General features: G+C 32.7%; 2 protein-coding genes across 2 annotated transcripts; one reads left to right on the top strand and one right to left on the bottom strand.

The window, feature by feature from the left end:
* The first annotated feature begins 4,131 nt into the window (after positions 1-4,131).
* On the top strand, positions 4,132-7,298 carry LOC118027961 (2-Cys peroxiredoxin BAS1, chloroplastic). The gene is made up of 7 exons (XM_035031475.2): positions 4,132-4,505; positions 4,654-4,728; positions 5,084-5,165; positions 5,259-5,338; positions 6,183-6,308; positions 6,685-6,798; positions 6,959-7,298. Exons 1-7 carry the CDS (start codon positions 4,308-4,310, stop codon positions 7,073-7,075), a joined length of 792 nt encoding a protein of 263 aa, XP_034887366.1. The 5' UTR covers positions 4,132-4,307; the 3' UTR covers positions 7,076-7,298.
* Positions 7,299-10,030: 2,732 nt separating this feature from the next.
* Positions 10,031-14,951, bottom strand: LOC118027958 (cytokinin riboside 5'-monophosphate phosphoribohydrolase LOG7). Its single transcript, XM_035031471.2, has 7 exons — positions 14,775-14,951; positions 13,557-13,654; positions 12,662-12,692; positions 12,217-12,316; positions 11,962-12,032; positions 10,525-10,668; positions 10,031-10,382 (listed from the first exon to the last, which is right to left on the bottom strand). The coding sequence occupies exons 1-7, from the start codon at positions 14,880-14,882 to the stop codon at positions 10,287-10,289; spliced, it is 648 nt and encodes a 215-aa protein (XP_034887362.1). The 5' UTR covers positions 14,883-14,951; the 3' UTR covers positions 10,031-10,286.
* Between the last annotated feature and the right edge of the window lie 999 nt (positions 14,952-15,950).

Below are 15,950 nucleotides of genomic sequence, written 5' to 3'. Positions count from 1 at the left end.
AAAAACATAACAGGTAAAGCTTTTTTAATTCAATTTCATTGTGTTTTTATGGTGATTTTATGATGTTTTGGTGTTAAAAATAAAGTAAGTTAAATTTTTTTAATGTGTTTATAAGTATTTTTGTTTTAATTAAAATAAGTTAAGAAATTAAGCTTTAAGAGTAAAAAACGATTTTTTAGTGTCCACTGCAATTCTTCTTTTAATATTGAGAGGACAAGAGCAACATGAACTGGCTTGGACACTAGGTCCAAATCTTATTTATTTAGAATTTAAAATAAATATTTATTAAATTAATAGTTAAAATACTATTTAAAAACTCATCCAATTATAACATTCTTTTTAAATGATATTAGAACTTTTATGATTATATATGCAATAACTTTTTTAATAATTATATATGATTCTAATATTTAATAAATTGTAAAATAATTGCATTAATGAGAATAAAATACTTTTTTTGTTATTTTTATGGTTTTAATGAATTAACCATTCTTTTTTTTTGTACCACCAGATAAATAATTATAAAGATATCGTTTTTTTTATTTGGAACTTGCACTTTTAGATTATGACAAGTTTTTGTTTAAAAGAACATGCTATCAATAAAAGATAAATTAATAAGGAGATGGAAGTTTTACCTCCATAAATAACTTTTTTTCACATTTTAAATTATAGATATTTATATGAATATATATATTTATATATATATATATATATATATATTTTTTTAATAATCTATGATTTTAAATGTTGCTAGTTAAAAAAATTCAAAACAAAAAAAATAAGAAACATGGAATTTCAACTTAAGAAATACATTTTTTCTGTAAAATTTAATTTTTTCAAAAACTTGTGAATATTCATTTTTATTATTATATAATTAAATAAAAATTACTTTTAAAAATTTCCTCAAGGCATAATGTGAGCATAAAATATGTTATAACTCATTTTTGGGTTATTCCCCAATTCACATTGTTTTTCTCTCTTCAAAAAAAAATCAAAATATATTATTAAAAAATATAACAGTGAAAAAAGGATGTCAAAACACTCATAAAATGGTCAAAAACATTTTGAATGGCACTGTAGCCTTTTTTCTTCCCTGGACGCGTAGAAAACAAGGGAAGAAGAAAGTTTTGTTCCCTGTTTTCACTGACATTTCTCTTTTTCCTCTCTCTCCTAAACATCAAAAGACGCTAACCATAGCTACTTGCATAAACTCTAACCTGTGGCCTACCATGGAGCGGTGAAAAACAGAGGGAACGTGCCTTTTGTTGATTTTTTTGAGGCGGCTGCATAGGGACTGCCCTTGCCTTTATCCCTTTTGTTTTACCTATAAATACAAAAAGAAAGAGCACAAAAAAGGGTGGGGGGCTGAAAGGAAAAAAAAAAAAAAAAAACAAGAAGAGGGAGAATGGTCTGAAGACCGAAAGAAAAAAAAAACGAGAAAAACATAGGGAAAAAAAAAACATAAAGAGGAGAAGAGAAGAGAGAGCATAATAGAGGGGGAAGATCGAGAGAGAGAACAATGAAGAAAGAAGAGAGAAAAGGAAAGAAAAAAAAAGGAAAAAACAAAGGAGGGAGAGGAAGAAGAAAGAGAAGCACCACCTGTCACCGTAATCCCTCCACCGCAACAACAGCACCATTGTTGCCAGCAGCATTGCCTCAACACCACCACAAGTACCCTTATGTTGCCTCGTTTATTTTCCCTCTTGTTGTCCCTGCTTGCATTTGCATGCAAAACGTGAATAATTCACGTTCTATAACAAATAGAGAGGGGGCTGGTTATTGTGCATAAGCAAGTAACCAGCCCATTTGGTTTTGAGCGAGGTTTGGCCTAGCCCATGCATTTAGGCCGAGTCCGGCTCATTTAAAAAAAAAAATAAAAGAAAAGGATATTTTCAATATTTGTGATTCCCCCGCGTGTATTGTTTTACATTGTTTTGTTTAATCTTAGTCTATTTTTTTTTTGTCATTTTAAAAAAATACAAATCCGGTATTAAAATACCTGGTTTTTCATAAAAAAAAATTGAAAAATATTTTTGTGCATACGAACAAAAAATAATGTTTTAGCATGCATTTTGGCTTTACTAACCAGTTTATTAAAGTCAAGAGAACATTTGCTAAAATTTTAAAAATAACAAAAATTCTATTTTGTTTTGCTTTAGTATCAGGGATTACGAATTTATACGTAAAATATATTCCCGATATTAAAAAGGTATTTTTTGTTGACAATATATAAATATTTAGGTTTTTTACCCATTAAGATAAGAACCTTCTTTACCGATGAGGAATTTTCTTAAATCTTAGACATACATGACCAACAATTAGAAACCACAACAAGATCTTAGATTTTATTATACAATAAAAAAATACAGCTTACCTTAGGTAGGGTGTAGTTAGGGTGTTAATATCTTCCCTTTACGCAACCAGTCTCCGTACTTAATGTTTGATATTAGTTAGGGTTTTTAATAACCAGAATATTAGGTGGTGACTCTCATTCAAATTATCCACTAATAAAAGACAAGAATTCCTTGTCTCTTCACATTTTTCAAATATACCAATTATATTTTTTCTTGAGAGGACGGATGATCGCCGCGACGCCGCACATGTGTGATAAAATATAAGACAAAATAAAGTAAAATTTTGATTTGTAAAAAATAGATGTAAAAATATTTTATAAGTCGCATATTACAAATATTACAAGAGTATGATAGTTAGCAATAACATATGTACAATAAATTGTGAAATAGAGGAAAAAACAAAGGTAATAAAATATTTTCAAATTCAATTTTATTTAATTATATGGTAATTAAAATAAATAGTCAAAAAAACATACTCATATTTTTATCCGTGTATTTTTTCCTATTTTGACTAAACACGTCATTTTTTTTTATTAACAATATGATTTTTGAACCCCAAACTAAAAACTCAATTTATTCTCACCTAAAAAAATCTCATCCCACTACCATCACTTTATTATCATCACCCCTGCAGCACAACTACCATTATCTTAACACACGACACGTCATCATGATTTTATTATCACCAATTTTTTTATATCATTACTTACAAAATATCATAGATTTTTTCATGTAAAATAATTAATGAGAAAACATTTTTCATGCAAAACAAACTACTCTTTTAGTACATTTTGCCATTTTCAACTAATATATGGTATTTTTGCTATTAATGTTGATTGATTTTCTTTTTCAAATTTAATAGATTTTATTTCCAAAAATATCCATAAAAATTGACAGACGAGTGTTTATCATACAGTTATGTTCTATTTTGTTTTGAGCAGGAGTTACTGTGCTTAACATGCTTATGATTTTATAAGATATTTTAAAATTTTTTTAATAGATTTTCGAAAGCTTTCCTTGGCTGGTGGTTGATAAGTGAGTTTTTTTTTTTTTTTAACGTTATTATTTAATTAGAGTTTTATAAAAGCACGGGAACTATTTGCTTCGTGATGTTGAAAACTGGTTGAACAATATCTGAATTTGTTTTTAAATAATAATAATAATAAAAAAGACGAGAATAAAATGAAAAAGTAAAATATATGAAAGATGAGATGACAAAATTAGATAATGTTTGGTACTGTGGCAATATTTATTTTTTAAAATGTTATCGTTTAAAAATACATTAAAATAATATATTTTTTATTTTTTAAAATTTATTTTTCATATAAGCACATAAAATAATTCAAAATTATAAAAATAATAATTAAAAAAATTAAAAATTTTTTAAAAATAATTTTTAAACATAAAAAAACACTTTTAAAATAGACATTACACCAATAACAACCATAACTCGTTATATATTTCGTCCTTATTTGAGAGTGCGGTCCAAATAAAAATGGTTAAATGTTAATTTTTTTATTTTAAATTAAAATTTTTATATATTTTTTAAATTATTTTAATGTAATAATGTTAAAAATAAAATTTTTAAAAATAAAAAAAATATTATTTAAAAATATTTTTAAATTAAAAAAATAAATTTTATCATAACCTCTAATACTTTCTGCATTTAAGATGGCCAAAATGTAAGGAACAGGTAACCCACTTGCCCTACCCTGTACAGTCCACAATGTACATACTATGACTTAGTTTTAGTATCTATTATTCCTTTGGGTTTACTCTCTCATCTCATCTCTATACTATGACTTAGTTTTAGTTTTTATCAAATCACTCATCATTTTTCCACCTTATACTTGCTTGCCGCTACCCGCACCCAGACACCACGTACACCTACAAGAGAAGGAGCCCTCCGCTCCGCCCCTCTCCCTCCACCCCCAAAAAAAAATTTAAAACAAAATGGCCTGCTCGGCTACTTCTACCTCTTTCATCTCCTCTATCGCTGCCGCCAAATCCATGGCCACCCCTCTCTCTAAAACCCTAACTCTCCCCAACTCCTTCTCTGGTACACGGAAATCTATCCAATCTCCCGTCCTCCGTTCCATTTCCCTGACCCGCGGCTCTCATTCTGCGAAGTCCTTCGTCGTCAAAGCCTCTGTAAGTTCAAACATAAATAAATAATTCAGATTGGATCGATGATTTTTATGCCTTCAATTTGCATTTCTATAGTAATTCTTTGTAAATGCTTCTCTTGTGTTTGATAATTAGTTTCTAACTAGGTTTGCTTTCGTTTTCATCTGTGTAGAGTGAACTTCCATTGGTTGGAAACGTAGCACCGGATTTCGAGGCTGAGGCTGTTTTCGATCAAGAGTTTATTAAGGTAGTTTGTGCAGACAATGCTGTTGAATATAAGGAGTTATTGTCATTCCTTTTTTAACCGACCTTTTTAATTAAATTTCTTAATGTACATTGAAGTATTGTTTGGTAAAATTTGGACTTGAAAAAACGGTTAATTGCTGCTTTGGTCGTTGTAAAATCTAAACTGGTTAATTGTTAACTTGATTAACGATGATAATGTGTCAATCAAGCTAGTGGAGATAAGTTTTATTCAGGTTTCTTTGTGAAAATTGTATTCTTTTAATGAATGTGAATTTATTTTGTTACCACCTTGCAATTGCGGTCATGTTTTGTTGTTTATTTTAAACTCTAGTTTGATTTGGTAATTTTGGTTTCAGGTTAAACTATCTGAATATATCGGGAAGAAATATGTGGTTCTATTTTTCTATCCATTGGACTTCACATTTGTTTGTCCCACAGGTTTGTTTTGAATTCAGCAAATGTAATTTGAAGTTTCAATGAGTTGTGGATGCTAATTGTTCTTCAATTTTTTTTTGTCCCACTTGTGTGCAGAAATCACTGCTTTTAGTGACCGTTATGAGGAATTCAAGCAGATAAACACAGAAGTATTGGGTGTTTCAGTCGACAGTGTGGTATGTTCCTTTGTTTTTTCAAAATCAAGAAACAAAATCCTAGGAGTTGTATGACTTCGGCCTGAAACTTTGGTGGTTTTTATGTCTTCACTTGAAGTTTTCAACTTTATTTGATGATCTGGCTCGCACACAGCACACACATTTAGATAATGTCTCTAGATAATCTCATTGAAAACTTTTGTTTCTGTGAGGTGGGGGAAAGGATTCTTGTAGCCATCCTAAGCTTGCTTGGATTAAAGCTTGGTTGCGGTGATTTTGCATGTATGTATATCAGTATATGTATTGGTTTCCTTAACAGAAATAATGTGGGCCTTCCTTGCTAGAACAACTGAGAAAATTGCATGGCCTTTGCGTGTATTTTGAAACTGTATGACTAAAATCACAGCATTCTGAGTTGCTCAGCTGAAGTGAATATTGTGATGGACAAAACTTGGACTTGGTTGAAGAAGAAAATAGGAACGGATAATTAGTGTAAAGAATCTCAATTTTGGTTCCTGTCATAAATCTATTGAATTTGGCTATAGAAGTTATAATCTTCATATAATGCAATTGCAACCTTTTTGGTAGCAAGTTGGGTCATTACTGCTCAGTGGCTAGTATTCCATAAGCTTTTGTCTGTTCTAGTAATACATAAACATTTGCGTTAATAACTGGAATTGTTTATTGATATTGATCACAGCTGATTTTCTGGACAAAATTAGCTTCTAAGTTTGTTTATTGATATTGATCACAGCAAATGGAAGTATCCACTATCCATTTGCTGTATCACAGCTGATTTTGGTGTTGGACTAAAAATCAGAAATTGTTTATTGATATTGATTATGCCATGATACTCTTTGTGCAGTTCTCGCACCTTGCCTGGGTCCAAACAGATAGAAAGTCTGGTGGGCTTGGAGATTTGAAGTATCCTTTGATTTCCGATGTCACCAAATCCATTTCAAAATCTTATGGAGTGTTAATCCCTGATCAGGTACGAGGAGCTCTTTTTTATTTTTAGTCATTCTAAAAGAACACAATAACCCCCTTCGATTCTTTTAATGTGTGTACATGCACACATCCATGCATTAGTTGTCTTCTATTTATTACTGGCACGATTCAGTACGAAGCTAAACTATTGTGACATAGGTCTCATGCACATTTAGTTCTCTATTGAACGGGAATCAGGCTGTCTTGTTTATTCTCTTCGTGGTCCTGTGGATCCTGAAGTCAATGCCCGTTGTCTGATAATGTTGGGAAAAGGGTTCTCATAATAAACACCATGGCCATTCAGCCTCTGCACGCTGCTTGGAGGAGGAGCCCTTGCCTCTGCATTCCTTTTATTTATTTAGTTATGGTTTTAATTTCAGGGAGTTGCTCTGAGAGGACTTTTTATCATTGATAAAGAAGGAGTCATCCAACACTCCACCATTAACAACCTTGCCATTGGGCGTAGTGTTGACGAGACGAAGAGAACACTCCAGGTGATTTCACAAATACAGGGAACAAGATTCTAAAATCGGAAGATTTTGTAAATTAAGACTTGGTTTTATTATAGATCTAAAGTGCCTTTGGGCATGCATATGTTCTCCCATTCTGATTGATTTCTGTTTAATCGTTTTTTGCTTTTGCATTTTCGTGCAGGCCTTGCAGTACGTGCAAGAAAATCCAGATGAAGTTTGCCCAGCTGGGTGGAAGCCTGGTGAAAAGTCCATGAAACCTGACCCAAAACTGAGCAAGGATTACTTTGCCGCATTATAGAGGGGGGTTAGCATTTGCATCGCGAATTTCGTATCACTGTGAAGTGTGAATTAGGGAGATGTAAACGATTTTTATATATCGTGTAATGTCTTTTTAGACATGCGAGTCTTGAGTAGCAATTTTCGGAATAAGCTCACTGGACAGGAATCTCTCTCTCTCTGCTCTTCTCTTTCCTTGTAATGGAATGATATTGCGAAAACAATGGCTTCATTTCAATCCCCAATTCTAGGGTGCCTGGGCAGTATAATCAGCTTCTATCTCAATTCAACACACAATCACAACAGAATGAATCACAAAAGCATCAAGAATGGGGATGCTTTTCAGCGGGTTGAGATTTGGTTGTGCATGCGCTGACCCGCCGAACTCCAAAAACTCCGTTGGTTTTCATTTTCAGTCGACTGAGATTTGGGTGGGCTTAGCCAGCTTGCCATTGCCGAAGTCCTTTGCAAACTTTGGAATAAAATATGGTTTTGAGTTCATCGCTCAAATTTCATAATAGCTCAAAGGAATCTGCATGGAAACACACCTCAAGGCAATGCCATTTTTGTAATCTGGGTGTTATGTGTTATGTTTTCTCCATATTATCATCGCAATGTCACCATCAATTGTTGATAGCCGGGCTGTGATCCATCAATTGTTGCTTGGTGGATTGTCTATTTTTCATGCCTGTCCTCTGTAATTAACAATACCAAGTGCCTTCAATTAGGTGACCATGCAATGGTTGACTGTTTGTGTTTGGAATTCGGTAGTAATTTTATTTTAAAATGATTTTTTTTTAATATATTAAAATGAAATATTTTTTTAATTTTAGCATATTATTGGGAATATAAAAAAATTAATTTGAAATAAAAAAATAATTTTTTTTTTTAAATAGTAAGAAAGAAAGTTAATAAGAAAGATTGTATTAGACGCAAGCAATCAAATGCAATCACACATTAACAAAAGAAGATCATGTGCCTCGTAGACACAAGCTTGAATCACGGCTTCCTTAAAATATGGTTCTTTAGTTTCCAATCTCCCACAACAACGGAGGGAACTACTCCTTAATTTCCATGCTTAACTGAAATTAAAGAGAAACGGGGAATATTATTTAATCCAATTTTCAAATGTTAGCTTAAGCTTAAACTGAATTCGCAGCTCATTATATATCATTTCGATTTCAAATCCAAATATATATATATATTGCAAAGAAGACTTGGAATCTTAAAATGGGTTTCGTGTTATGAAGGATGTTGTATTTTTTAAATGGCTGTTAAAAAAGATGGAAAACTCCATGAACAAGAAGCCGTTCCCTCTCGGACATTATTTGGTTTATCATGACCTAAAAGATCAAATATTCTAAAAGATACTCTGATAATGTGTCACTTAACGTCTTCAAATAATCCGAATCATTCTAGAGGATTGCTTATTGGTGGGAGAAACTATTGGAGCGTAGTAAATTAATGCCCAGACGTGAAGACATGCGAGATGCACTGCCTTGCAGAAAACTTCAAATTAGTCTCCCTTGTGTCGTAATGTTCTGATCTTCCACGAACTGATTTTAAAATGAAAGAGAATACTTTCTCGAAGATATTGAATTCTGGTTGGGAACTAAGGAGGGGGTGTTTCGACTATTTAAACTTTGATGATTCCATGTGATATAAACTAAATCATAGGAGAAGAAGAAAATTATTTGCAGAGGTAAACGGATCGGGCTAGCGATAACAGGTAACTCTAAGTACTTAAATATGAGTCTATCATTATTAGACGAGGATCTTACCAAACAGATTACATGGATGGCCTAACAGATATATTTATGAACCAATAGGACATATTTAAGAAAAACAAATTTGGTTGCGCTAGACAAAAATAATAGCTCAAAAGAATAACATTTTATTTGACAGTTGGATTGTACTCAAATTTTTATTTGAGTTTCTAGAAGTTGTTTTTCTTTTAGCAGTCACTGCATTGCTATGCATACCATCAAATATTTAGATTTTAAAAATCTCGCTGAGGCCTCAGTTTCAATAATTTTTGTGATTTTCTTTTTTATTTTTAGATTTTATATTTTTTTTATTTGTAATTCTAAATTAACTTGGTCACGAGTTTCTAGTCTATTTAAGATATTTTAAATCTCATAATTTTTTTTTTCATTATTATTATTATTATTTAGAGAGAATAAAGTTGTGAATTTATTTATAATCTATTTGCCTATAGAAAATAATGTTTTTTTTTTAATTGTTATTTTTAACTTTCACCTGCATCATGAATTCTAATCAGTGATTGGGATTGCATCTTTTCTTATGTGGGACAAAGGCTATATACATATAAGCCTTGGAAGAGAAAAGAAAACAATTGTTTACCAACATGGGACAAATCTTTATGATTGAATTTTGGTTTTTTTCCCAACTCCATCAAAGAATTCTTAAGATTAATTTTGTATTCATTCATAATTGATTTTATAAATTTTAATATTTTAATGTATAGCACTCATCTAGAAAAGAATATTTTTCAACAAAGTGTTTAACTTAAAAATAAATAAATCTTATTTTTAATTAGTCCTTGAACATGCACCCATTATTTTCAACGTCACCATCCCTCCGTAAAATAGTAGTCTTGTTCCTTTTAGTCATGTCTAATATCAGGAGCTGCATCTGCTCATAAAACCTGAGCCATTATAGAGGAAAACGTGGGGTGGCAGAGACAAAAGGTTCAGATAATCTGGTCACTTGGATGCCAGAAGCACTAGCCAGCCATACGAGGGAGCTTGATCTGATGCTTAAAAATGGTTAAAACGTGCGTCCGTGTTCTGTTAAATTTACTTTACAAACAGGAAAACAAATTGTATTAGTTCAGCTTTAATGGATTCTACTGTAGATAAAATTACTTTTTTTCTTCTTTTAATTACTCGATCTGGTCAACTTGACTACATAAAATACACAATACCATCCTTCTCGTCTAAAGATGGAAACAGAATTATAAAAAAGCCTGAATTGATTCCATTTCTTCCTTCCAAGTTTTCACAAAAGGGAAAAAGGGAGCTCCTTTTCCATTACATTATATATATTGGACTTCGAGACATCAGAGCTGACTCAATGCCAAAAAGAAACCCAAAAAGCTCTTCTTCTCAAAGCTTGTTGTATACGGTATACAAGACCGTATATACCTGTATCACGCTGAGCAAGCAGGCAAAACCGAAGTCCATGTTGTATATACCCAAGCAAAGAGATTCCTAGGCAACCCCAGATTCAGGCACGCAAGTTAGTCTATCATCAACCTCCCCCCACACCAACTTGGCTGTTATTTCATCTTGTTCTGGCACATAATCCTGAAGTAACAAAAAGTTACCCAAAAAACAATGAGATATGTATACATAATTAGGTTATGTGAATCCACCAAGTAATAAAAAGTTAACCTTCTGAAATGTCAAGCAAAAAACCATGTTTTATGCAAGAGAAGGGAGCATTTACCTCTAGTTGTCTGAACAATTGTTTAGCTGTGGACGCAGACACGATAATGCGACGTGCGGCAGGCGATATAAAACCTTCATCAACGGCCTTGTCAATAAAAGACAGCAGCGAATTATAGTATCCATCTACATTCAAGAGGCCCACCTGCAAAAATAACATGAAAGACCCACCTGCTTAATTCCCTAATAAACTACATTTCATGATACCGAAACCGAAACATCTTAATTTTAAATACCAAATTAACCTAACCTACTATTAAAGAACACCATTGTTTTGACCATCAGACCTTCGCATTTTATTAAGTCTCTATTAGGAACTTTCTCCCATTCATACGGACATCATACAAAATTATATTGCTTGAAGATGGCATATCTTAAGCTAATCTTCCCATGTGAATCCATTGAAGGGCCACATGATTTGATTCAAAGCTGCATTACTTCTCTATCACAATCCATAACATTTATTGACCAAGATGGCGTCAGGTTAGCTTTAGAAGCGTATGCAACAACCAAACAGCCGTGAACTCGAGAAACATGACATATCTGACACATTCCAAGCTTCCAGGCGAGCTAAAATATTTTAAGATATACAAAGAGTTGTAGAACTGGAAACATGTGACGCAACAATAACGGCTGCTGCTATGTTATGGGGAAGTGATCTAAAGAATAAGAGAAAGTTGCTGGTCAGGGCATACTACTGTCTTAAATTCCCATCATTTTAGTTTGATAATTTTCTAGTAACATAAAAAGTACAGCACCTTGAACTCCTTTCTTCATAAACAAGATACCTTTACGTTGTGGTTCATTTAAACGAATTTCTATGAAATTTTAATCCTTCTTTATGCTGTACAAATATTAAATGGATTATCATGCTTGTTCATTGTTAACGAAGCTACCCAACAAAGTTCTAAGAATTCTTTTTTATCCCTTGACACATGCCACGCAGATGTTGGATACTTTCTGAAAATAGCCATGTAAATGTCCAATAAAAGCAAATGAACCTGACACATGGGCGATAATCATAGCTTGTCATCTTAAGCTGCGAATCAATGATTGTTCTAGTAAAATTCAGTTTGTTACCCATCCTTTTGTCTCTGCTAGTTTCTTAATCAAGCAAAGAAAAATGATAATAAAAGCAATTAAAGATGAAATCAGTGCATATACTTTTAGTTAGGTTTTTCTTGTAAGAGACAATTGCTAATAAAATGGAATCATTTAAATTTTGATGCCTTTGGAAAAGCATAATTGTAGCTCGCGCGTGTTAATCATTGTTGTTCTTGGATAAGAGAGTGTTGATCATTTTAACTAATCTTTTCTTCATAATGATTTCATGGTTTGACTTTCTGTTATGCAACAACACAGGACGTTAATTATTTGGATACGTCCCCGCAGATGATCATACTCGATAAAAAATAAAAAGTAGGAGAAAGATTCTTACAGGTTTGTGATGGATATTAAGTTGAGCCCATGTAATTACTTCAAGCAATTCTTCTAGTGTCCCATAGCCCCCTGGCATTAACAAAGATCACAGTTAAGGACATTGTGAAAAATTACTGTAATGCATGACCATATACAGGTCCAATTGCATGGGAATTCTGTCTTGATGCTTGATTTGTGATTGTAAGAACCTCTTAACACATTGCATATACTGTTCGTCACATCCCATAAAATAGTCTACGTATCAAATCCTTACCAGGGAGGGCAATGAAGGCATCGGCTTGGCGAGCCATTTCAGCTTTCCTTTGATGCATATCAGATACAGCTCTAACCTCCCCGACAGGCTCTCCTGTTACCTGCAAAAAGATTGTATATATTACAAAATATTTAGTACTTGTCATTAATCAATGCCTCGTTCAGTTTCACAGTGTTAGACTTCTTTTAAAAGCCAACAAACACACATCTGCTTCTTAATATTTAAGTGTGTTAATAAACAATTGAGGAGCTTGGCTGAATCGACAGATGGGTCACGAAATGCAAAGACAGTGGCAGAACAAAACAGACTAAATGTGTCCAATGACATCATATTGTCTAATCATTGCATAATTTTACTGCCATTAACGTAGACAAAGCACATGATCATGGAAAACAAAACTGAGGTTTTGCTTTCTACTAGGGTGTTTTAGTGTTTGTTTACATACCTCTCTGGGCATTAGGGACCTTGGGATAACTCTGCAAGATGAAAACAATCCAAAAACTGCAAGTCAGGAACAATATCCAAGCAACACAGGTTCAAAGAGAATAATGCATGTGAAGAAGGTCGGTGAGTTTTATTGATCTTAAGGAAGCAATTTGGTTGCCACCAGGCCTTCAATCTTGCAACACTACTTACTGCAGGGGTAGCGAGGTCTTTCTAAGAATCAAAATTGCAACTGCTTTCCTATTCATGAAAAAGAAGGGTGCTCCAATCACTGCCTTAAAGTTTGCATACTTTCTACCAACCTTTTCAGTCTCTTTCTTTCTAACAGGAAGACATGGGAGCATTACACTGACATTGCAAGGACCAAAACAGATCCACTTTATCCAACTCATGATCAAGGCTGCTCAAAAGGCTTCCCAAACTTTAGTTAAAAACTCGCTTTTACTTAATAGAACTCTAGCCATGGTCATAATAAGCACAAACCAATAATAATAAATTCAGTACCACGTCCATTGTTACTAGCTACAAAATTAACGTGTTCGAAACACAACTTTTTGATTCAAAAGAAGAAATTAAGAAAAGAAATTGTTAAATTCCTCATTTCTGTCTGGACCAGCATTTGATCCCATGAGGTCTGGCTTTGAGTAGGTTTGAGAAATGGGAATTCCAATTCATTGGAAATTAGGAAATCTGCATGGCTCAAGAGGAAAAACTGACAGTAATAAACAAATAAGCAAAAGAATGTCTGTCAAACCCCATTTCAATGTACCAAAGGGGAAGGTAACTATTATAATGAGAAAAAATGATGCTTGTCTTGTGAAGCAGACTTCTTTTACTTGACATCCAAAGATGTAAAGATCGAGTAGAGAGAGAGAGAGAGAGAGAGAGAGACTAACCCTAGAACATGGCGCCCACCATCATGAACCGCCTGAGAAACAAGGCCCATTAACCCCACGCTCCCACCTCCATAGACCAAATCAATTCTTCTCTCAACCTTCAAGACTCATAGAAAACCAAACCCAGTTAACACGTGTCACAAATAACAATCATCAACACCACAAGATATTCATTAGTATGATTCAATAAATTAACCATGGAATTCATTATATGACAATAATAATCACAAGCTTCCAGTGGAACAAATAAAAACTATAAAGACCGTTGAGTGATAAAAAATACTGGCAGGGAACCCCATAAACAAAAATCATGGAGTTTGAGTTTGTGAAGTAGTGCCCAAAGGGAACACGCTTAAAAGAGTCATGATATCAAGGCAGCACGTTTGGTTCCCCAGGGGATTAACCAAAGAATATTCATCTTGTTTTTATTTAGATTTTAATATTTTCTTTTTCTTGAAATTAAATTTACAAAACCAAAAAAGAAAAAAAAACAAAGGATCATGCAAGAAGGCTGCTCAACTGACAGGCAGGTTACAGCTAGCAGTCTCTCATGCCTAACATAAACCCTAAACCTTCTCTCCCCCAGCTAACTTCTCTAACAATCATAAGCCCACGTTGAAAGCTTGTTTTGTGGCAACTTGCAGACACACCACCACCACCACTCCCACACCCAGTACTTGAAGAAGGGGAAAAAAACAAAGAAGTATATTTGCAGAAACATGAAGCAAAATCATTCAGGCTAATGGAATGAATAAATATACAAACTTTTTTTTTCAAAAACAAAAGAAATAGACGATGAAAATATTGAAGAATCTAAAAAGAGGGTGTCTTGTTGCGCACTAAAAGCCAAAACCAAGACCATAAAAAAAGATAATAACTTTAACCAAATTGTGCGTTGAATGAAGGATTAACATTGAAATATTGTTACATATTCACCCAAAAGATTGAAGGAAAACTTTAGAATCTCTCCTTCAATGAGCAAAGTTGAATTTCTAAGACCCAGAAAGGGATAAGGGCGAAAAAAGAACACAAAAAAGAGGTGCAAAAAAGAAGAAATTGTCCAAAGTTGGAAATGGTCTAAAGAAAAGCTATTCGAAAGAAATGTTAAATGGTAGGGATGAATATGTGAAAAGAACCAGGAGAAATCCATTGTATCTGTGAGCTGATATGAAGTGTGTGTGTGTGTGTGTGTGTGTGTACATATATAAATACAATTACCAGTTCCTTGGCCAACTCAACAGCAGCTTCCTGGTAGCTGGCTTTCTTGCCTGAACTACTCCCACAAAACACGCAAACCCTCTTAAACTTGGATTCAGTATCCTCCATCTCCCTCTCTCTCTCCCTCTCTGAGCTCTGGCTTTCTTAGTTTTCTCTCTCTCAATGATGGTCTGTTTGAAGAATGAGATGGTTGAGAACGAGAACAAAGTGAATATTTGTTTAAATATAGAAAATTCCTTCCAAACTCACGTTAACCCCTTTAGCCGTGTTATTGGTAGGTATTTTTATTTTTATAATTTTCTTCTTGGAGAATAGGGAAAATTTTATACTTGCAAGTGGTTATTTATTTGTTTAGCGAATTAATTTACGACTTGTATACCTTCTTCTTTCTTAATTTTAATCTTGTTGCGTTTCTTTTAGATTATGACGATTTATAGTTATTAATTTAAATTCAATGATATAGATTAGGTAAAAAACTAAATAATAATAAAAAAAATAATTACCTATATATTTATTTAATTTTAATTTAATAATTTATATCTCATAAAAATGATTATTATATTTAAAAAAAAGAGAGAGAGGATACAAAAATATTAGCTGTCAATATGTCTATCTATATTCTATACTTCCCATTCATGTTAAAAATGAGATTTGATAAAAATAACACTTCTTTTTGACAAATTATTACAAAAAAAAAAAAAAAAGAGGATAAAATACAAAGCCTTTAAATTTCTCGGGTTAAGGGGTGCAGTAAGAAAATCTTAAATAATACTAATTTCTCCAGAAATACTCTTTCAAGATCACTTTTCAACAAATCATATTAATTAGTTGGTTAGTGCAGCCTGACGATGGGATTATAAATCTAGTACGTTACTCAATTGATTAGTGATTTCAGGCAAAGATCTTGGTAATTTAAAATTGCATAGAATTGTTTAATTTATTATTTATTTATTTATCTAGGGGAATGGTATATCTGATTTTGTTTCCTTATAAACTTTCGGTACATAATTTCTTTTTCTATCAGTAGTATATAAGAACACAAAAATTTTGTATGTGGAAATTTAATAATACACATTAGCTGTTAAGCATGAATGGGCGATTTTTTATACTCTGATTTCTCGTTTATTTATTGAGAAATTCCTTTTTTATCATTTATATTTAAAAATTGTTAAAATT

Source organism: Populus alba, chromosome 6 (assembly GCF_005239225.2).
Source record: "Populus alba chromosome 6, ASM523922v2, whole genome shotgun sequence".
Lineage (NCBI taxonomy): Eukaryota > Viridiplantae > Streptophyta > Magnoliopsida > Malpighiales > Salicaceae > Populus > Populus alba.
Note: the sequence above shows the minus strand (reverse complement) of the source record. Positions and strands in the feature narration are given on the sequence as shown.

Coding starts and splice junctions, on each gene's coding strand:
- LOC118027958 (XM_035031471.2), bottom strand. CDS start 14,882: ATGGAGGATACTGAATCCAAGTTTAAGAGGGTTTGCGTGTTTTGTGGG. Junction 13,655..14,774: donor TTGAGTTGGCCAAGGAACTG/GTAATTGTATTT, acceptor TGAGTCTTGAAG/GTTGAGAGAAGAATTGATTT. Junction 12,693..13,556: donor GGTGGGCGCCATGTTCTAGG/GTTAGTCTCTCT, acceptor TTCATCTTGCAG/AGTTATCCCAAGGTCCCTAA.
- LOC118027961 (XM_035031475.2), top strand. CDS start 4,308: ATGGCCTGCTCGGCTACTTCTACCTCTTTCATCTCCTCTATCGCTGCC. Junction 5,339..6,182: donor GTGTTTCAGTCGACAGTGTG/GTATGTTCCTTT, acceptor CTCTTTGTGCAG/TTCTCGCACCTTGCCTGGGT. Junction 6,309..6,684: donor GAGTGTTAATCCCTGATCAG/GTACGAGGAGCT, acceptor TTTTAATTTCAG/GGAGTTGCTCTGAGAGGACT.